Source organism: Eschscholzia californica, unplaced genomic scaffold (genome assembly GCF_041429995.1).
Source record: "Eschscholzia californica isolate CP2 unplaced genomic scaffold, dmEscCali1.0.p SCAF_3, whole genome shotgun sequence".
NCBI classification, from domain to species: Eukaryota; Viridiplantae; Streptophyta; class Magnoliopsida; order Ranunculales; family Papaveraceae; genus Eschscholzia; species Eschscholzia californica.
In genome coordinates, this window is record NW_028238420.1 from 51,797,369 (window position 1) to 51,820,676 (window position 23,308).

Below are 23,308 nucleotides of genomic sequence, written 5' to 3' on the forward strand. Positions count from 1 at the left end.
GGAGGTAGACTCGGATAAAACTCTATCACTTAAGTCTAGAAGTGGGGGTCAGTACGAGTGTCCCAGACATCTAAGCTCTACTTTAACTCAACTGCAACCAGATATGCCTTGGGATTTCAGAAAAGACAAGGTGAGTCTGAAGGAGATGTCCTTCAATCAAGATGATAATGCGCTCAATTTGTTGGATAAGAAAAATTATGAAGAAGATCATCAAGTCCGGTCGTATTAAGAAAGCTAGAAACGGACTACGATCGACGAGTCACTCAAATGATTCGTGACTAACTACGACCAGATCCTACAACGGGTTCCACTAAAGAATGTTGACTCAGTCGAAAGATATGACTAGATGAATGGAATAAAAGGCTTGGATTATAACCGCTTAAAAATGTCTAAAATGGTCCGGACAAGGACCGCTAAAAAATGACAAGAAATGGAACAAAAGTGTGAAAATCTAGTCGGGGCCATGACTCGTGCCATGCTAAGGGCGACCTTAGAAAGGCCCAGACCAGAGCATGGTCGGCCCATGGAGTGCCCTGGACGTCCAACAACAAGGAGTGCTTGATGAGACAAAATTCCATATGGGAACTCTACTCAAATTGGGACTCTGGATCTTTGGAGTTTATGTTAACACTATCAAGTATCAACCCGTCCGACAACCTAGTGTTATGCAATGGCCCGGGGGCGCTTTTCGCAATAATGTGGTGTCCAGCAATAACAGGGCCTAGATCTTCCCTTCGTCAAACGCTCATTTACCCAACTTCTTCTCGAACTCAGCTAGAGAGAGAAAGAAAGAGAGGAATATCTATCTAGAGAGAAACAGTTCCAGAGAGAGAGAGAGAGAGAGAGAGAGGAAGATGACGATGTTTCACTTCTTCAACTGCGCAATCCTCACCTTTGGCCCTCACGCCGTTTACTACTCAGCTACGCCATTGTAAGTCCTCCTTTAATTCCCCTCAATTATTTACAGATCCACCATTACCTTCACTTACTTGTCGAAACCCTAGTTCAGTTCATAATTCGTTTCCATTCCGATCTCTTTGAACTACCCATCTTTCTTATAAGACACCCAACAAAAACCCTTATTGTAGTTTTGAAACTAGATTCAAAATTGTGGTTGTGTGATCTAAAATGAAGATTTTATTTTTCTTCTCACAGGATTGGAAATTTGTTATAGACTAGTAATTTACTAACCTAAGTTTTGTCTCCTCATTTCTCATATTATTTTGTATTTGTCGATGCAGATCGGAGTACGATACAATTGGTTCTTCTATTAAAGCTGCTCTTGTTTATCTTGGAACTGCTTTAATAAAGGTTGGTATATGTGACATCTACTTCATTTCATCAAGTTAATGGTAATCAAGGTTGTCACTTCATTTGAAAGTAGTGAGGTGGGGTAAGGCGCGCGAGAGAGTGGAGAGGCTTTTAGAGCGTAGGTGCTATCTTTAAAAACATACATGTTAAATGACCTTAAGCAATCCCTTCTTCTGACATCAATCCTTGAGTAGTAGAACTTCCCCGGAAAACAGACTTGACGGCAAGCGGACAAGGTGAATCAGAGTTCATATTCCCACTACCAATCGCATACTTGTTCAATGTGGGTCGCTGTAGCTCCTTAGTATACTGTATATCCAGCTAAGTAAACATGATTCAACTCATGAGTAATGACCAAACCAAATGTGAACGATAAAGCATTAGAATCTTGTAGAATTGTATCAATTGTTGAATGAACCAGTGAACCACCATTAGTAGATCAGTTTAAGTATATAATCATATCTCAGTCCATTTCTTATTTCATGTACTTACAGTATTTGTTTACATGTGGTTTTATTTTCTTTTCATGGCAGCTTATTTGTTTGGCGACCTTTCTCAAAGTACCGGAGACTGACATCTTTGATCCATATCAGGTATTTAATTTCTTCTCGTTATTTCTCAGTGTGAACCACCTAAATTTGGTATGAAGGCCTCACGGCTCATATTACTGTTTTGAGAGTCTAATCTTGATTTTATTATCTCAAGATCTCGTTTTCACCCTTGCCTATGACATCCAGCTCTTTCTTAGATGTGAAATACTTGAATAATTCTTATACTAGATTGTTAAAAAAAAATCCCATATGAGAAGCTACAATTATTGGCAAGAACTCGTGTTACAAACTTAATTCATTTTCTTGAACGATTTGATTGAATTAAGAGAAAAGAAAAACTTTACAGAATTGTCAGGACCCTATAATAGGCCGATCCTGACTTGGCACACTTTGTTTGCCCAAAAAGTGAAGATTTACAATGTTGTGATCATAGCCTCCCGGCAAATTGTGAAGTCTAGGAACGGCAAATCTTTGACCCAAGTAAGTAGTCAGATCCAGTGCTTCCCTGTCTATTATGTTTGAGGATTCCAAGTTAGTAAGACCAATCCCCCCCATAAAGGACTTTTTCAGAAACTCTTGACCTAATAGAGATCCTAGATACAGTGCTGCCAGAAGTTTGCCTACCTTGCATCAAAGATCGCAGCTAGGGATTCTAGGTTACCCTTATCTCCTATCCGATAAACCCAACTGTTCTGGTAAATCATATTACGACTAAAGACCATTTTGAACCACATAAAATCCTTGATTTCCTTATTTGTGATTCCTCTGAATCAAGGAAAAAAGAGGGTGTAATTGATGTAGCATCTTTGACCCTAAAGCCTGAGATACTCTAATATTTCTTCTTTTGCAATGGCTTGACTGAGGATCTCATCAATCGGCAAGAACAATATATGGGATATTGTCACACTGAGTCTCCTTACATAGACCTCTATAGCTAGTGAGTTGTAATTCCATTGTTCAGAGCTGAGAAAGATGCTGAGAAGATGTAGCCATGGATACACGACCTCTGTTGTACCCAAAACCCATTTTCTCCATGGTGCTGGGTACAAAATCCCAGCTCACCCTATCACAGGCCTTCTCCAAGTCTGCTTTGATGATGATGCCGTTTTTCTTGAAATCTTATACGTGAAGTCAGGACTCCATCAAGTATTTGCCTGTCTGACACAAAAGTACTTTATATGGATTGCCTATCAAGCTGACCGGTCTGTTGTCATTCAGAATCTCGGTGATGTCTTCCTTCGGGATCAACACGGGGAATGTGTTATTTAACTTCCATTCAGTGAGCCGGATGCCCAGAACTCCTTAATCATGTCTAGGAATCATCTTTGACCTCTTCCCTGCACCTATACAAAGCTAATCTCTTCCAATCTAATTAAATTTTCTAGCTCCGCTGTGGCCTTGTTCCTGTTGTTGAATTCACCCGGAGGAAGGTCTTAGATTTTTCCTTCTGGTCCAAAGAGTGAATCTCTTCTTGGAGACCCCCAGTTTATCATAGACAGTTTGAACTTAACTCTTAACCAGTTCTTCAGCTGAGCAACCCAAAAGTTCTTTACTTTGTTGTGGGGTTTACTAAATAAGTACAGAAGTTAGCATAAAAGGAATTATTGTTTTCAATTATTGTGGTAAACTGGTGGGTTTTAGGCACGACTGATATTGTATCGACTTACTTTATACAACTAACATGTACTTTTGCAGTAAGAAGGTAGCTTATATAGTTTTGAAAAGGTAGCTCATTATCATTTGCAACTCATGTCCCTCAGGAACTCTTGAAAGCTGCAATTGGGTTTGTAGATGTTGCTGGCCTTTATTATGCTTTGACACAGTTGACCCATAGAAACATCTCTCAGCATCATAAATTCCAAGCTGTTGGACTTGGTGAGTTATCCTTTATTTATTTATGTCAAAGATGTTATAATGTTTTATCAACTGATATGTAAATTGCAAATTACATTCGTTCCGAATCAATTGATATGATCTCTGAAATGCTTCACTCTTCTAAATTATTTTGGAAGAAATTTTGCCATTTTCTTTTGGTAACTAACTTAATCTCTGCTTCTTAGGATGGGCTTTTGCTGATTCCGTTCTACACCGACTTGCACCCTTGTTGGTTGGTGCTAGAGGACTAGAGTTTACATGGGAATACATTTTCCAAGGTCTTGAAGCAAATGCGAATCTGGTACGAGAATTTTCGTCATTCATACTTTAAAGCATCAAATTGTCTTTGTTAACAAAAACCTGAGCAAAATTTTGTAGAAGCTCATCGAGCTTAAAGTGTTTTTCTCTTGAATATATATCTTCTCTCTCGTATTGTTTTCTAGTTCTGTTAATCTTATTAGTAATATATTATCTTCTCAGCGTGGTTCTCCAGTTCTCCCCTAACTGGTTCTTTGAGTTCTTCACCACTACCAACGGTTTATAAGTTTATATTCATTTTTTATGTAATTGTGAGTTCAGGTATTGACTATATCGCTAGCTGCTTTGGGATCTTTGATGTGGCTTCGGAAAAACAAGCCAAGGACTCTTATACCCATAATTTATATTTGTGCTTTGATCCTTGCAACAATGCCAACTACCACGAGGTATTTTTTGCATCTCTGAACCACTTACTTGAGAATTTAGAGTAGAATTCATTGCTCACATCTTAATATCTTACTGAACAAAACATTTTCATATTTCTTCTGCAACTTAGAGTTCTCTCTGGAACTATAGCTGTATCTGTATGAAAAAAATTGCTTTTATACTCGATCTGTTTCAACTATAACTTCGATTTGATTCGACTTCTCTTCATCTTTACTTATTATGTTTTATGGCTCTTACAGCTATCTAAGGCGAGGATTGGGGTGGGAGCTTCCCAAAGTTGTAGGCTTCGAACTGTTGTCTTCACTGGTTATGGCCTTCATCAGTTGGCAACTCTTCTCGGCATGTCAGAGACCTGTCTGAGTAAGTCAAGATCATAGACAGAGTCTAATGGACATTTCTGCCATGGCGGATATAACTTAGGAGATCTCGGCAAACTTTGCATGATCTTTGATCTTATTTGTAGAATTAGTAGAGAAACCTAATTCGATTCTTTTTCTACTCTCGAATTAAATTTCTATTATGTATTTTTAGCTTGAGTTATCTGTACGAACAAGGTTAGAATGAGTTTCAATGAAAGGTTTATTGTCTAATATCAACCACTTGTAAATTTTTGTCCGCATGGAAGAATTTAGGTTAGAGGAATTAAATAAGTGCTAAGACCAATAATCATCTAGACTTCTACACAAAAATGAAGAAAATATTTGGCCAAAGTCCCTCGGCTGGAGTCGTCAAGAACTTATAATTCTGGACTGAGGGCATTCTGGGTTCAGACTCTCTTTAAAAATACTCCTCCTATGATTCCATTTTAATTCTGGACTGAGGGCATTCTGGGTTCAGACTCTCTTTAAAAATACTCCTCCTATGATTCCATTTTAAAGTTTCCATCATTTGACTGTTCATTTGGGGAGGCGATTCTATGAGCTCGAGCTAACCCTCTAGTACATACGTAAATATAGTGCTTCAGAATTCAACTACTATTCTTGTTTTATACTTGTAACATGGAGAAGAAATACTAATTTGACAGAGGTATGTTCATGAGAACCAACACATATTCGAACAGAGAACACATTCTATGTTCTCTGTTTGTAGACATATATTTGAACCAATCGAGAAGAGTAACGAAAGAGGGTAGAGACTAGAGAGAGAGAGAGAGGACAAGAAAAGAAATTATCTATGGAAGAATTTGACTTCCGAGATTGACTGTAGTTGGAAAAGATGAAGAAAGATGATGTTGATGAAGAAGAAAGAGAAAGAAAGGTGAGAGAGATTAAATAAGAAAATAATTAAAAAAAACTTAGGAAAATAAGTCATTTGTATATTTCTTATAAACTAGTTAACTAGATGACTAAGAAGGAAACTGGTCATAAATTAGGGGTTATTTGGAAAATAACCACACTTGGCTCTAATGGCATCCTATTTTTAATTAAAATTTTAATGGAGACCCTAAAAACAGTTACCTTCCCCCCAAAATAAGATCAACCACACAAAGCTTTTGGTGATCAAGATTTAATCCATCCTTCCCGGATTCAAAACTAAACTATCAAAACTAATCACTAAAAATGGTGAAGAATGTATAGCCAATACTCTCTCTCTCTCTCTCTCTCTCTCTCTCTCTCTCTCTGTAGAATATGATTGATCTCATCTATAAAAACTCTCTCCAACATTAAATCCAACATTCCCCTCATTATAACCTTGGGGACAGAGTTCCAAGGTTGTGCAGGGGAAATATATACAAGAAAAAGAAAAATCAAAACTCTCTCCAAAATGCAGTCTTTAAGATCATACCCTCAATTCCTAATAATCTTCTTATTTACATTTTCACCTTCTCTCTCCTCAGCTCTAACTGATGCTGAGGTTTCATTAATAACCCATAGACAACTTCTGTCTCTTGGAGAAAATAGTGGTGATTTACCTGATGATATTGAATATGAAATGGATATTAAAGTAGTTTTTGCTAATTCGAGACTTCGTCGAGCTTATATCGCTTTACAAGCATTGAAAAAAGCTATTTATTCAGACCCATTTAACACAACTGGTGATTGGGATGGTCCTGAAGTTTGTTCTTACAAAGGAGTTTTTTGTTCAGCTGCTCTTGATGATCCATCAATCAGTGTAGTTGCTGGTGTCGATCTTAACAGTGCTGACATTGCTGGTCATCTTCCTTCTGAACTTGGTTATTTAACTGATATTGCTCTTTTTCATATAAACTCAAATAGATTTTGTGGAATCATACCTGAAAGTTTTTCAAGATTGACATTACTTCATGAACTTGATGTTAGTAATAATCGATTCGTGGGTCCTTTTCCAAATGTTGTTTTGTCGATCCCGTCTTTGAAGTATCTTGATCTTAGGTATAATGATTTCGAAGGGGAATTACCTCCTGCTCTATTCGATAAAGATCTAGATGCTTTGTTCTTGAATGATAACAGATTCAAATCAAATATCCCTGAAAACATGGGTAATTCCCCTGTTTCGATTGTTGTTTTCGCCAATAACAAGTTCACTGGTTGTATTCCAAGAAGTATTGGGAAGATGGGTAACACCTTGAATGAGATAAGCTTCCTCAATAATGAATTTTCGGGTTGTTTTCCACCAGAGATCGAGAATTTGTCGAACTTAAGTGTATTCGATGCTGGTTCAAACACATTTACAGGAATTGTAACAAAAACATTTTGCAGATTGAAGCTTCTTGAATCTTTGGTTCTATCAAATAACAAGTTAACAGGATTTATTCCTCAAAATCTCTGTGGTTTGCCTCTATTGAGTAATTTTACATTCTCGGATAACTTTTTCAACGGAGAATCGGCTACTTGTGTTCCATCAAGTAATTCTAATGTTTACTTAGATGATTCGAACAATTGTTTGCCTGATAGGCCTAAACAGAAGGATTCAAAGACTTGTTCAGCAGTGGTGAATAAGCCGGTTGATTGTGGTAAGTCTAAGTGCGGGTCTGGTTCTTCTAGCTCATCTCCGTCACCAGCTCCTTCCCCATCTAAACAATCTCAACCACAAAAGCCTTTGAAATCATCTCCATCACCAGTTCCTTCTACGCCGAAAGAGTTTAGACCACAACCGCCTTCGAAGTCTTCCCCTGCTCCTTCTCCATTTAAACCGGAAGAGCCTTCTAAGGCAGGACCTGTTCCATCTCCGTCAAAACCATCTCAACCAGAAGAGCCTTCTAAGGCAGGACCTGTTCCATCTCCGTCAAAACCATCTCAACCAGAAGAGCCTTCTAAGGCAGGACCTGTTCCATCTCCGTCAAAACCATCTCAACCAGAAGAGCCTTCTAAGACAGGACCTGTTCCATCTCCGTCTAAACCGTCTCAACCAGAAGAGCCTTCTAAGGCAGGACATGTAACACCTGTTCCTTCTCCATCTAAACCATCTAAACCGGAAGAGATTTATATGCCAAAACGTGTTCCTTCTCCGGTTAACAAGCCATCTCAACCGGAAGAGCCTTCTAAGTCAGAGCCCGTTCCTTCTCCGGTTAATAACCCATCTCAACCAGCACTAGCCCCGGGTCCTTCTCCTTCAAAGAACTTACCACCAGTTATTGCGCCCGAAGCACCATCTCCGAGTACTTTATCTCCAGTAAAGAGGAGACGCTCACCTCCGCCGTCGATGAACTTACCTTCTTCACCTCCCGTTTACTCTCCTCCATCACCAGTGTATAGTCCACCACCACCAGTGTCTACACCACCGCCACCAGTTCAATCGCCCCCACCACCACCTGTGCAGTCTCCACCGCCACCAGTGCACTCCCCACCACCACCAGTGCACTCCCCACCACCACCAGTGCACTCCCCACCACCACCAGTGCACTCCCCACCACCACCAGTGCACTCCCCTCCACCACCAGTGTACTCCCCACCACCACCAGTTTACTCTCCACCACCACCACCACCAGTTTCCTCTCCACCACCTCCAGTTCAATCCCCACCACCACCAGTTCACTCTCCTCCACCACCAGTTTTCTCCCCACCACCACCTGTTCACTCTCCTCCACCACCAGTTTTCTCCCCACCACCACCTGTTCACTCTCCTCCTCCACCCGTTTACTCCCCACCACCACCACCACCTGTGCACTCCCCTCCACCACCCGTACACTCCCCACCACCACCTGTCCACTCTCCCCCACCACCGGTGCACTCCCCACCACCACCAGTTCACTCTCCTCCACCTCCAGTGCACTCTCCCCCACCACCAGTCCACTCCCCACCACCACCAGTTCAATCTCCTCCACCTCCAGTGCACTCCCCACCACCACCGGTTTTCTCTCCTCCACCTCCTGTGCACTCTCCACCACCAGTTCACTCTCCACCACCACCAGTCCAATCACCACCTCCACCAACTCCATCAGATGACTTCATCCTCCCACCAAACATTGGATTCGCATATTCATCTCCTCCTCCACCCATGTTCCCAGGTTACTAGACTTCAGTCTCTCTTTCATTTCTTACTTGCTTCCCATTTTCTTCACTTCAGCTCTTATTATGGGTCCAAAGCCAAAAGTACCTACTGAGACCACCCAATCTTGCTAGTTGATCAGAACAAGAAGGCTATAATCGATATAAAGAATAAAAAAAAAAGAGCTAAAAGAAGAAGGGGGGGTCAAGATGCAATTCTGATACACATAATGATAACTACATATGGATTAATTCCTTCTTTTCTTTTTTAACTTGTTTGTATGAAATGTATACAAAAATGTGCCTGCTAGTTTTAATGGAGAGCAATTTTTTTGACTAGCTTTCATCTTTCAAGTTTATTATCTAAACAAGGAGAAGCTCTTCATGTAAAAATCATGTATGAAGTATATCATTGCCTTCCCAAGAAGGAAAAAAAACATTAACTACCCACCTTGTTATATGTTCTTATGAATCAAATACTCATGTTAGTAATCCATGATAAGGAGACTAGTTTGTATCCAATTATTAATATATCAGAGTATCGTAAGAGACATTTTCACAAACAGTTGACGGGTGGGTATGTTTTATTTTGATCTGTTTAAATGACAAAAAGAAGTTTAGGAGAAATTCTAACAGACAGTTAAAGGTTGTTCTTCTGAGATGAACTCCTTAAATTCTTTCTCCTAAGTGAATTGTGATAGTCCTGCATCGCCCGCGAGAGTGTCCGGAGTCTGGGCTATAGGTGAACATTAAAGCTTAGTAAGTGTTTGACCTTTTGGGTGGGTTTTGGGCTTGGGACCGCTGTCGAAAGTGGGGACAATATAACTGCGGACTTTATCTCCAACCATTGAGATTATAGAACTGTCTGTGTCACGATTGTACTTATATTACGTGGAAGGGTATTTTATGTAAAAAATGAAGCGTTAACACTTAAATGCAAAGTACTCTTTGACATAAATATTTGGAAGAAAATTACATCTCAGGAATACACTAGAACCCCAGCACATTATTTGAGACAACTTTAGCTAGATTTAAAGAACTTAAGTTTAAGACCATTAGTGACCAAACTCCAAATACCTCCAATGGAGAAGGCCAAGCTAAAAGCAATCCCTAACCAACCAAGAATCCAATTGAAATACCAATTAAAGCTATACTTTTGAGGCTTCTTTATAAGAACCCACATGAAGCAAGGGTAAGCAAATGTGACTGGAAGAGTAAGACCACCCAAAAGACCAGCAAGGCTAGATAGAAACGGAAGTGCTACTCCAATGAAGAAGGAGATGAACCCACACAAGACTCGGAAACCAGATCGAACCCAAATTGAGCAAGGACGGTTAGTACGACTAGTGTAACCAGCTTCAAAACTATCAAAAACAGGCATTGAGTATATCTGGAAGCTACTGAGACAGTTGAACACAACCAAGAGGAAAGTTGTTGCTAGAAGCCCTCTTGCAATATCTTCGTTGTGAAATCCGTATAAAGCATTTAAAATCCCCGACGAAGGCATCTACATGAACATAAATATACTCAGACTAGGTCAAGATTACTATGCAATTTATGGACTAAATAGCAAAGAAAAATTCATGGTAACGATGAAAACGAGGAAAAAAGTGCACTTACTAGGTTTCCATATGCCCAGAAACCTCCGATTGCAACAGGGAATAAGCACATTGCAATCAAGGAGTAGGCGACCTTGGCTCCTCTCCACATTGGAACATGAGCCGGGTGCTTAAAAGTCGATGGCATTGTTGCCTATAAACCCAAAGTGAACTCGTTTAGAATTTGAAACAACTATAATTCCAAGAACTATTCAATTACCTCATGCAAGGTCTAAATAGTTGAGCGGACAGTACTGAGTCCTAGGCCTAGCTGAGTGACTCACCATCGTTGAGTCTCGTACGTAGGCGACTGACTCGTCAGTCACTACTAACTCGTCTCATTTAATCTTCGCATACCCCTTAGACTTGGCTCCGACTACTCGCTAGCCGAGCCAACTTATGACCCAACTACTTAGCTAGTTAGCTCAAGATTACTATATATATCAGAAAAACTACTCCACATTGTTCATACCTGGATTTCAAGAACAAGATTGTGTCCTCTAAATGCGAAGGCGACGATTCCTAAAGCGTTTAAGATCGAGAAGAGAGAAGAAGAAGTTGAAGGAAATGAAAGGGGTTGATAAGAAATGGATGGAGGTCTGGTTTGACTAATTGAAAGAACCCAAACCATAGTAGAATATATAATGGCTGTAACAGCTCCAACTAGAGAGAGACCTGCTATTGAATTAAGATTTGGGAGTTGAGATAGAACAATGGATAAGGAAGTGAAAACCAGATACCATTCAACAGTTGTTAAAGGATTTGAAGAACAATCAGGTCCACAAACTATTTCGAAGAAGAGTTTCATTGTCTCTCCTCCTACAAGAATCAATGTTGTTGCTGTCCCTGCTGATAGGTAAACTGTTGGAAAAAGAGCTAGCCAAACACCCAACCTTTCTCCTGTAGAGAGATAAAGATGTGAGAATAGTCTCGCATAGAAGAAGGGTTATCTAACTTTGAGTTTGATGAGCACAAACTTAACATTGTATCAGAGCTAGGGCCACACGCCCACACATGATAGGCTTAAAAGCCACACGTGTTCCACGTCACCCGAAAAAAAAAAAAAACACGTTTTAGGCTGAGGGTGTTGGTGCACGTGAGAATAGTCTCACATGGGATAAAGGTTATCTAGCAACCAAGAACAAAATGTGAAGTCAAAGGGAGGGAGGGAACTCTCACCAAATGCTGCTTGGGCAAGCTCAACATATCTATTGTATCTCTTTCCAGGAACTGCTTCATGTAATTGGACTAGTATCCATAGAGTATAAAGTTGCCAGAAATAAGCAATTGTCAAGGAAATTAACCCCCAACTCCTACAATAAGAAAAGAAATGAAACCCATTTGTTAGATTCTCCTTAGATTATTTCTTAGCTGATGGTTGTTTTTTCAGATCTGACTAGTCTGATTCAAATGGACCGAAAAACAGAGGTTCCATAATAAGAAAAACAGAGCAGAAACAGAGACCTGAGAGAGAGAGAGAGAGAGAGAGAGAGAGAGAGAGAGAGAGAGAGAGAGGTTTATGTAATGTACCAGCCAAGGAAAGCAAAGGAAAGAGGCAAGAGAAGTGCTTGAAAACCAATACCAGCATTGAGATTATGAAAAGCAGCATAATGGGCATTACCATTACGAGATTCTGTAATTGGAAGCCATGAATCTTGAGGATTCAATTTTGTTAAATGTCCCATTTCTTCCAAATACCCTTTCATATTCACTATTACTTTCTTCATTGGTGTCCCAATTGGACTCAAAAATCTTGGTGAAATTAAAGAATTTGGTGTCCATGCCGTCGATCTTACTTCTTTTATTGATCCTTGAGGTCTTGGTGATCTCTGTCCTGATGGAGGAGTTAGTATCTCTGGTGGTGTTGAAACTCTGGGTGTTGTTGGAACTGACGACATTACCTCCATCTCTGCAACTCTCTCATCCATTTCACACACACACTCTCTCTCTCTCTCTAAGTATTTTTACAAGTGAACAGGAAAGTGGAGTTCTGTCTATATATCTTTGTCTCTGTGACTGTGAGGGAGAAAGCTAGCTAGAGAGAGAGAGAGAGATAGGGAATTTAAAGCTAAAGTTATGAAAATCATGAGCTCAAAACCCAAAGCTGATTAGAGGAGAGAGAGAAACAGACAGTAGAGACAGAACTGTTTTTATGCTGGAGGGGTCATTTTGCTCTCAATCCATCAATCGTGGGATTAGCCCAGTCCGAGTGCCTTCGGACTGCCCTGTTCCGTATGGACCTGAACTTTTTTGGCACGTAAATGGGTGGGACTCTGTATTCTTATTTGAGATTGTTTATAACAATAGTAGTACATCATTTGCATATGTGTGTGACACCAGAAGATGCGAGCAAGAACATCTTAATACGTGTAAGTTTGAGTGTATATATATTCGAAAGTGTCATCCATGCATCACTTAGAAGTACTAGATTGAGACGGATGAGTAGTTACACCACATATTTTTATTTGTTGTTTATTCGTAATTCCAAAAAAAAGAAAAGACGTAGACAATATGTGAACGCAATCAACGCATATAACATGTACATGCGAGATGCCAACCACGTAACTAGAGACACTATGATACATGACACATCATACATGCATGTCGATGTGCGTGTCGAGCGCGTTACACACGTATCACTCGTACGTGCTCCATCCGAAAGATTTCTAAAAAAAATATAAGAGTAATAATGATATAATATTAAATATCTATCAATATTTACGGCCATCCACTAGTCTTTGGCATTTTAGCTTGTGTGATCCATTGAAACTAAGGATTTGAAAGAGTGTCAAATAAAAAATGGGCTGTTAGACAAACTGGTCTCTTAACTGGGTAACAGAAGATCGGGTTGGTCCGGATGTCTGACTAAAACTGACTATTCGACGACCCCATTGCCCAATACAAAACCCATCTTCCAACAACTCCGGGGGCCACCGCATTTCACGCTTTAGGCGCACAACCCAAGACCTTATCCATCAAATACTATTAGAACGAATAAAGTTGACCGACCACTTGACATAAGCAGACCATCGTCGGTCTAGATTGACATCGTTCATCGATTCGTATCTCAATACAATCAGTGAAAGTGTTGGATTTTGACAAAAATACCCCTAAATCCATGATTTTGTTTCTCATTTTTGCTTTTATCTCAAGTTTGACAGAGCACGCTCCTTGACCTTGACCTCTGCTTATGGACCGCATCATAATGGTTTTCTTTTTCTTTCTTTTTTTTGGTAAAAAATCATGATGATGTTAACTCTAACATAACAGGTGAGTTTTGTTTGTAGGGTATGTACAAATCATATTTTTATAATGGGAAAGAAAGAAATAGGGTCGGCCTTGGGACTAGGTGACCCAGGCGGGCCACCTAGGGCCCTCAAAATTAGAGGCCCCCACACTATACGGGGGATGAGATTTAAGTCCAAAATCGCATGATCAACGAGTCTAGAGACCAAAGATAATCTGAAATAGAAAATAAATTCACTCAAAGTAAATTACATGTCTATCCTCTTATTCTCTTTTACTGCCTAACCTATCCTAAGTTAAAAAAAAACAACCCAAAATAAAAGATACCATAATATATAGAGATTCATTACATTTATTTCTTAAAAAACAAACTTTCTTTCTCCGGAAAAATTTGTCTTTTTCGTTTAGCATAAAAAAAAAATAGCCTTTTTTGTTTCAAAAAAAAATTGTCTTTTCCTCAAATATCAAACCAAAGAGAGAGAGAGTGAGAGTGTAAGAGAGAGGAATAATCCATTGTTGGTTTCGTTCATCATCATCAACAGTAAAGAGTAAGTTATTTTGGTTTTCATCATTTTTGTTGTTCCTTCAACTTTGTTTATGATTTAGATTGATTTCTACAACACAAAACGAATTAGGTTTTGATTTTTACAACTTTAACTATGATTTATTTTTCTGAAATTGATTAGTTAATAAGAAATTTCTAGGGTTTAGTTGTTTCGAAGTGGTTTAATGGAAGTTATTTTCAAAACCCTAAATCAGTTCAAATGAAGAGTATGTTTCTTTTTTGCATGCAACTAAAAATTTGTATTGTTACTTTGTCTCTGTTGTTGTGTGATTTCTTTGAAGAAATGGTTTCTGCTTAAATTTTTTATTTTAAACCGACAATTTAGGGTTCTATCTAATTTAGGATTTTGTATTGTAGACTTTCAAGCATAGTGTTAGATCCAGAATATAGTCACTTTCAATCAAACTTAATATTTTGTCTAGCATTATTAAGTTTCTTATAAAAGTTTATCAATGGTTACCTGTCAAACCTGATTTTTTGACAACCATAGAACATCACATGGTATAATTTGGGAAAAAAAATGAGAGAATAAATTGGATTGTAAAAACAATGTCATTTTTTTGTCTAACATTTTTGAAGTTTATCATAGAACCTTGAAATGGTTACTGTTCAAAACTGGTTTCATAAGAAAAATGACTTGTTTGACTAGCATTTTTTAGTTTCTTATAGAAACGCATAAATGGTTACAACCCAAAGATGTTGAATTGGTTTGTTGTTTGAACTTTGACAGGCCTGATTGTAGGTTGTATGTGATTTTGCACATGGAAGAACTTTATATTGAATCGAACTATAAACATTTTCCTAACGAGATGCTAAAAGATGATTGGACAAAACTAGAGCAAAGGAAGAGGGGTGAACTAACTTGGTTGTTGCTGAATGAATCGAAGGATATATGGAGAAAAAATGTTTAAGTACTTTAACTTGTATTTTGTAACGGCCTATGTTATTAAATGTAGCAAACATGTTTATGTTTTAAGTTTGAATAACATCTTGAGCAGTTATGGGATTATTTATCAATGTTCTATAATACCACAATTATATTATATTTTAGATGTCGTTCAACAGGTTTATAGATACGATAAAGACGTTACTCAAATTTCTTGGACACTACTGAAACTATATAATTATAATACGTGGTAGGGCAAAGGCATGATGAACTCAAACACTGAAACACTTAATGCTAAATCCATTGATAACATATATAACTAAGGAAACAAATAGTTCGTACAAAAATATATCAAAAATCTGGACATTTTGATTAAAATATAACAAATGCTAAATCCAACCTGCTTTGATTGTATTGAAAATTGCTAAATTGCTGGAAACATCAAACAAATTTTTCTAGCATGGTCCAATGGGTATAAAGATACTAGTAAGATGTTGACAAAATTTCTCCAACACTACCAGCATTTTTCAGTTTTTCGACATTTTGTAACTTACTCTAGCCAAATACATATGAGTATAACTACGATAATATCGTAACCATTGAAAAAATTTAAGGAAATAGGAAAATCCTCTTGTTTAAATACGATAATCTGGTAACATTGATCAAATTCTCAAAACATATAAAAGACATAAGTAGAATATTTATGTTTCTGGTAGAATAAGTAAACCTGCATAGTCAAAATTTAAGTTAGTTATTATACAGCTGTCGTGCATGAGGCACTATTTTGATAAGCCGGTTTTTTGCACCGACCGCAAACACTCACTTTTTTGGGTATGTTTCCTGAGCTCTCTCTTCTTACTGTCCTTGGTCTTCTCGGTTTCCTCTTTGTTAACGGAGGTAGTGTTCTTGTTTCATCGATGTACTCCATTGGCTCATCATAATTTGGTATTGGGTAGACATAACATTGATAAGTGTTGATGAACGCTTGTTTGGTGAAAATGATCAAAAAAAACTTGTCGTATCACCATCATAATTCTTGATGCACAACATGGCATGTTGATAAGGGATACCATCTATCGAGCACCTACCGCAACTACATGTGAGATCAATGAGATTGACAGAGTAGAATACGAATGTAGAAAATGCTAGTAGATGTCACTAGAATCGATAAAATGCTAGTAGAATACGGAAAATGTAACAAAAACAATTTCACCTTATGCATTTTAATTACTAAAAAGTATTTGTTAACCTACTGTAACAAATTCATTCAACAGATACTGATAGAATGTAGAATATGTTAGTAGAATCAATAAGATGCTAGAAAAATAATATTTGTATTTTAACCTACTGTAATAAATACATTCAACAGATGCTAATGTAATGTAAACAATGTTATTAGAATCAATAAGATGCTAACAAAATAGTACTATATTTGTTTTTTAACTTATTGTAACAAATTCATAACAGATGCTAATAGAATGTAGAAAATGCTAGTAGAATACCGAAAATGTAGCAAACACAATTTCACTTTATAAAACTTTTTTATGAAAAAAATATTGAATTAATAGAGATTTCAACATTCACTTTTTACCAAAAAGTGATAAAAAATGTTAAATATAAATTTTTTGTTAGAATAAATAATTTTTTTAAGAAGATTGTAGTAATAGAGATTTATTGATTTCTGACGATCAATTTAAGTTGGACATACCTCACAAACGAATTTGTAGATGTCTAATTAGATCGAGGTAGAGATAAAATGCAAATTACAACTTCATACTTTCTTGAAGTTCAAAGAACAAAGAGTTACAGAGAGAGAAATTCGTTTTTGGGATTGAGCATCTAGTTTTAGGTAAATATCCATTGATTTGGTAGGTTACTTTAATCAAATACAACGGATTTAGAAATAATATACTTTCTTGAATTCAAAGAATATAGAGTTACATAGATAGAAACTCGTTTTTTTGAGAGTGCAACTCATTTTTGTTAAATATCCACTGATTTGGTTAAATATTTATGGAGTTTATGGAAATAAAGATTGGTATTAAATATCCAACATAAATATTCTTTCATAAAATATATGGAAAGAGTTATTAACTTAACTAGTATAAACCTTTGGTTTACCGATGGTTAAAAAATATTTATAAAGGCCAGCGCTTTGGAGAAAGCTAAATAGTTTCCGGGGTGTGAAATTTTAAAGGGAATATGTAAAATTTTAAAGATTTTCCGGGGAAATAAATTTTAAGGGGAAATAAAAAAAACACTCCACCTCACCTCAATCTATCTCCACCTCACCTCACTCTCTCTCCACCTCACCTCACTCTATCTCCACCTCACCTCTTTGTCTTCTCCGATTTGGTCGCCGACCGGAAAATTTTCCGGCCGGCGACCATTAAAAAAAAAAAAAAAAAATTTCACTCTCTCTCTCTCTAGAAACTCCGGCGAAGGGGTTTCCCTTCGCCGGAGTCCCGGTCTGTTGAAGATTTTCCGGGGAAATAAATTATATGGAAAGAGTTATTAACTTAACCAGTATAAACCTTTGGTTTACCAATGGTTAAAAAATATTTATAAAGGCCAGCGCTTTGGGGAAAGCTAAATAGCTTCCGGGGTGTGAAATTTTAAAGGGAATATGTAAAATTTTAAAGATTTTCCGGGGAAATAAAAAAAACACTCCACCTCACCTCAATCTATCTCCACCTCACCTCACTCTCTCTCCACCTCACCTCACTCTATCTCCACCTCACCTCACTCTCTCTCCACCTCACCTCTTTGTCTTCTCCGATTTGGTCGCCGACCGGAAAATTTTCCGGCCGGCGACCATTAAAAAAAAAAAAAAATTTCACTCTCTCTCTCTCTAGAAACTCCGGTCTATTCTTCAACAGACCGGGACTCCGGCGAAGGGAAACCCCTTCGCCGGAGTTTCTAGAGAGAGAGAGAGAGTGAATTTTTTTTTTTTTTAATTTTTTTTATGGTCGCCGGCCGGAAAATTTTCCGGCCGGCGACCTAATCGGAGAAGATAGAGGTGAGGTGGAGAGAGAGTGAGGTGAGGTGGAGAAGTATTTTGCTTTCCCCCAAAATAAAATTGTCAAACAAAATTGACCAATTTTTGACCAAGTCTTCACACCCCGGAAACTTTTTAGCTTTCCCCAAAGCGCTGGCCTTTATGAAAGGGCAAAGATGAGAGATAATTAAAGGATTGATGCATGGGGCCCACCAAATAGTTAATTTTTGGACTTATTTTACATTTTCGTTTTATTTTGGTTTTATTTTATTTATTAATATAGGAGTGGATATATGACTCATTACTCCCCCTATTTTTGGACCTTAAACTCAAAAATCCTTTAAGCAACATTATATATAGATCAAATTATTATATGTGTTATTTTATGCACATGTACATAATATCTGTTTGGGTAGTAGAGTTGGCAGACTAGTTTATTAGTAAACCCAAGGTTAGGGGTTTGACCCCCACGACTTGCAATTATATTTTTAGTTTTTATATTTTTTCGACTTAAAGTGTAGGGGTTCCACGGCCCCCTAAAAGTCAAGGTCGGTACTGCTAAGAAATGATCATCAGACATCGTTGCAGTATCGTTTGTAACAGGTATATTCGCGGGAGACGGTCATGGGAGATGACCATAAGGAGAGGCGTTCTTGTTGAACGGATATCGATTAGCAGGCTTAATCGGCGATACACTTAGGTGTAGCTATTTGAAGGGCCTTGGATGACGACACTTGTGCGTCGATACATGTTTTTCTATTTCACTAGGCGTCTGGAGGTAACTGAGTCAGACCCGTTATAATTTGTGGGTATGGTTGAAATGCAAGGCCACTAGTTGTAGATTATTATGGGCGTTCTCCAAAATGCATACACCAATAATTTTTTGGATTGAAAAACAGTGTACTATTCACTTTAGAGTGTATGGACTTAAACTTGGCACTTGGTGCAGATGTACCGCCAGCCCCCAAGGAAACAAGTTCGCCTCAGGAAAGGTTCCACCATAAGCGGTAGGGCGATCTAATTGTTTAAATTTGATGCTCACATAAAGAATAGTACATATTCAGAGTTCTATCCCTGATTGCTCATGCAAAACACGTCTTTAAGGTAATTGTGGACAATTAGTTCACTCAGATAAGACACCATGCCACCACCCCTAACGAAGATTCCATGAAACAAATTTTTTGAATATTTTAAAGGAGTGTGTGAGCACATTATGGAGATGAAGGACATTTTTGCTCATCTGAAACCTCTTAAAGTTCAGATTTTTGAGTCATTTTTAATTCATTTGATACTCAACTCTCTTCCTAAGGAACATTGGCCTTTCAAAATCTCTTAACAACACACAAGGAGAATTGGTCAATTAACGAATTTTTAACGTTGTGTGTTCAAGATGAAGAGAGAATAAAACATGAGAAATTTGAAAGTGCATATTTTGTTTCTCATGCTAAGAGAAGTACTAATAAAGACAAACGCGTCAAGATTGTATAGAATAAAGAGACTATGCCCATAAAGCATCATGAAAGCTGATGAAAGGTTTTTTGTACATAAAGGTTGGGCATGAAATGAAAGTAATCTCATATCTTGTGTATGACATAGATCGTATTTTATTGATGCTCCAACGAATACTTGGTAAATTGACTCTGGTTTTACGATCTATATTGTCAATATCATGTCGGACTTTTTGGACCTCACGAAGCAAAAAAGAAAATGAGCTTGACATCTATTCCGGAGATCAGATGCGGTCTCAACTTTGAAGACTTTTAGATTAATTTTATAAACTACTTTTGTGCTGGATTTAAACAATATTTTCAATGTTCCATCATTTTCTAGAAATTTAAGTTTTGATTTAAAACTAATGGTAAATTTTATATAAATAACCATATTTTAATATTTTGAGAAATCAATTTTGGGTTGGTGGTGGAACTCTTGATGGATTATATAAAACTAGGTTCCCACCGCGTCCTACGGACGCGGTAGATCCCTTTTGGCTGCGCCGTCGTGTTAAGAATATTGTAACAATTGAATAGTCATTTTACATTTAGAGAAGAGAGAATTACATTTAAAAAAGAAAAATAATATTTCATTGAAGCCTGAACTATAAAATAGATGTGAGAGATTGTTTTTTCTTACAGTGAAAAGATATCTGTCTGGCAAGAGTCCTATTTATATATTTTTCGAAGTAGTTAATTGGGAAGTTTTTTATAAAAAAAACGATCAAGAATGTGGAAGAGAGATTTTCTCCCCACTAATTTCTCATCCTCCCACGTTTTTCTACTCAATAGGAAAAAAAAGAGAGAAATATATGGGTAGTAGTTACTCTAACTAATTTTAGTTGATTTACATAGATACCCTTCTTTTTGTAGTCTATTTACGTTAAAAAAAAAATTATATCATCCGTCGGATGTGTTCCCAACCAAATCTCTAAAATAAAATGGACGGTCAGACTTATCTCCTGAATAACCGACTAACCTGTTTTAATATAATAGATTGACCTAGCCCTCCATCAAGCATAATTATTTGAATATGCATTAAGATGTTGGTATTAAGCGTAATAGGATCAATGAAAATTCTTCTACTTTATAGCACATGAGATATAAGGTCATATTTTCATTAGGCATATAAAGAGATTAGTAAATGAAAGAGCTTTAAAGACTCTTAGTTTTATTGATTTTGGTACTGATGTGGATTGCTTAAAGGAAAAGCAAACAACAAACAAGACCTTTAAGAGCGCCACCTCATTTAACTTTAGAAATTAAATCAATAGAAAAAAAAATTTAACTACTTTTTCCTATTAGATTTAGGATTGACACGTTTATCCCATAGAGTTAGTTTAGAGATCTCCATTGGAGACACAAAATTTAGAGTGTCTCTAATTTGACAGGGAAGAAATAAAACCTTAACTGACACTTTACAATAGGATTGTAAGAGTTTTTCTTGAGGGCCCCATTGAAGATGCTCTAATTTGTCATAATAATCGTCTGACATGTTAAATCTAAATTAGACACAATTACTGTTTTTGTATACTAGATTCATGAATCGATTACTGGTTGATTATGTCGTTAGATTTGCTTGTATTGATTCAGTAACAATAATGGCGTCATAGATCAGAAAACATTTGTTTCAATCTTTGTGAGGGCATTACTGAATACTCCACTGATCGAACAAGGGAATGGAGGAGGGAGAGTACGATGTTTGTAGGCCGTGTTTGTAGGTCTTATTGTAACATGTTTGTCTAGATATAGACGGACCCATATTTTTCCACCAGTACGCGCACATCGTGTCATTACTCCTCTTCTTGCTTCTATGTGTCTAGATGTTATGCAGAACATCTTTAATTTGGTTTGTATGTCTTAAGTATGCCCTTCATTCAAGTAACTTTTTCTTCGTCAATTTGCCCAATGCCCGAACTCTCGACTGGATGAGGGAACACCAAAGGCCTCCACACTTCCTTCGGTCCCTTGTATAGCTAGAGAGGGAGGACATGGTTATATTACGTTGTCAAAGATTTGAAACAGTTTCTAGTGTTGTTAAAGAGTTGAGCAATAAAAACAAGAAAAATGAAAACCAAGACCTAATATGGTAGTTTTGTCCGTGAAGAGGAATTTGTGTCATTATGAAAAAAAAAATATATATATATATATAGGCCGCGGCTTTGGGGAATAAAGAATAATCTCTAAGGAATAAATTCTTTAGGGAATCCATGTTTTTCTGTACATTCTCGGAGGAATATTTTATTTTAGTCCAAAAACTGACTTGATATAACATTATCCCCTAATCTTCATATTCTTTATTAACTTCATACCACCACCATTCCGACCACCACCATTCCGACTACCATTGTCATCTCTTCTCGTTCCTCTCTTCTCCTTTCTAACTCACAACTATCTCCACGTCGTTCTCACTCTAGATCTTTCTCTCTTTCATTGTAGATCACTCTCATTATTTCTCTCGTTGTAAATATTTTTGTCTCTTTCGCAGTTTCTCTCTCCCACTATCTCGGTCTGTATAGATCTATCCGTGAAAATCACAGAGTTCGTCGCCACGAAACGTTTTGTGGCCACGTAACATTTTGTAGCCACGAAATGTTTTGTGGCCACGTAACGTTTTGTAGCCACGAAACGTTTTGTAGCCACGAAATGGTCTTGACCACAAAACACTTTGCGGACACGAAATGTTTCGTGGTCACGAAATTTTCGAGGAGGGTCCCACGAGAAACCCTCCTCGATGTCAAGTTCCGACGAAGGGAACACTTCCCGTTGTCGGGACGACGTCTGTGAAAGGGGAAGAGAAAAAAATGAGAGATCGATTGAGAAACAGTGAGAGATTGAGAGACAAATAGTGAGAGATCGAGAGACATAGATATGGAGAATAATAGAGAGAGATAGTAAGAGATAGACAATGAAGAATCGAGAGAGACCAAGAGAAGAAGAGGGAAGGAATAAGAGAATAAGAGAGAGATAGAGAGGGATATATATATATATATATATATATATATATATATATATAGAGAGAGAGAGAGAGAGAGAGAGAAAGAGAGAGAGGGATGGAGAGAGAAGATGAAGATTAAGGAGCAATGTTTGATCAAGTCAACTTCTGGACTAAAAACAAAATATACCCATGAGTCAATATTTATTGACTAAATTTTTATTCCCTAGAGAATTTTCTTTATTCCCCAAAGCCGCGGCCTATATATATTTTGTTCACCTGCTTTTCTCACCAAAATCTTTAGATGAAACTACCATTACCTCAAAATATCTTTTCCGTACGACCAATCTATCCTCGGGATAAATTTGATTAAAAATCTAATACTCCAATGGAGTAAAGGGTATTGCAGTAAAAAGTCCACCTAATATAATCCCTGACAGAAGGACTATTCGTAAATTTTAGCAAATAATAGGTCCTTATCCTCACTTTTCTCACTTATATAACTACTTTTAACTCCCATTTTTGCAGCTCTTGCTGTCTTGTAAAAGTTAAAGAATTCATTCTCTCTCTCTCTCTCTCTCTCTTCAGCTTCTTTGTCTTTGTTAGAGAGAGAAAGAGGTTCAGTGCATCTACAACCGCCTCAATCAATTCCTTTAACCAAAACCCTAGAACTGTTTCCCAATTTTGTTTCTCCAACTATCAATCTTTGTTTCCTTTACTCTTTAGGTAAATTTGAACAGAG

The 23,308-nt window shown here is 37.5% G+C and overlaps 3 protein-coding genes across 3 annotated transcripts; 2 read left to right on the forward strand and 1 right to left on the reverse strand.

The window, feature by feature from the left end:
- Positions 1–580: 580 nt before the first annotated feature.
- Positions 581–5,032, forward strand: LOC147551625 (seven transmembrane domain protein). Its single transcript, XM_086669789.1, has 7 exons — positions 581–931; positions 1,242–1,311; positions 1,845–1,904; positions 3,623–3,737; positions 3,923–4,038; positions 4,317–4,441; positions 4,682–5,032. Exons 1-7 carry the CDS (start codon positions 855–857, stop codon positions 4,800–4,802), a joined length of 684 nt encoding a protein of 227 aa, XP_086525915.1. The 5' UTR covers positions 581–854; the 3' UTR covers positions 4,803–5,032.
- Positions 5,033–5,982: 950 nt separating this feature from the next.
- Positions 5,983–9,187, forward strand: LOC147551626 (uncharacterized). The gene has a single exon (XM_086669722.1). It carries the CDS (start codon positions 6,207–6,209, stop codon positions 8,874–8,876), a length of 2,670 nt encoding a protein of 889 aa, XP_086525848.1. The 5' UTR covers positions 5,983–6,206; the 3' UTR covers positions 8,877–9,187.
- A 591-nt stretch (positions 9,188–9,778) lies between these two features.
- Positions 9,779–12,539, reverse strand: LOC147551627 (lysine histidine transporter-like 8). The gene is made up of 5 exons (XM_086669723.1): positions 11,977–12,539; positions 11,626–11,759; positions 10,919–11,346; positions 10,469–10,600; positions 9,779–10,355 (listed from the first exon to the last, which is right to left on the reverse strand). Exons 1-5 carry the CDS (start codon positions 12,372–12,374, stop codon positions 9,870–9,872), a joined length of 1,578 nt encoding a protein of 525 aa, XP_086525849.1. The 5' UTR covers positions 12,375–12,539; the 3' UTR covers positions 9,779–9,869.
- Between the last annotated feature and the right edge of the window lie 10,769 nt (positions 12,540–23,308).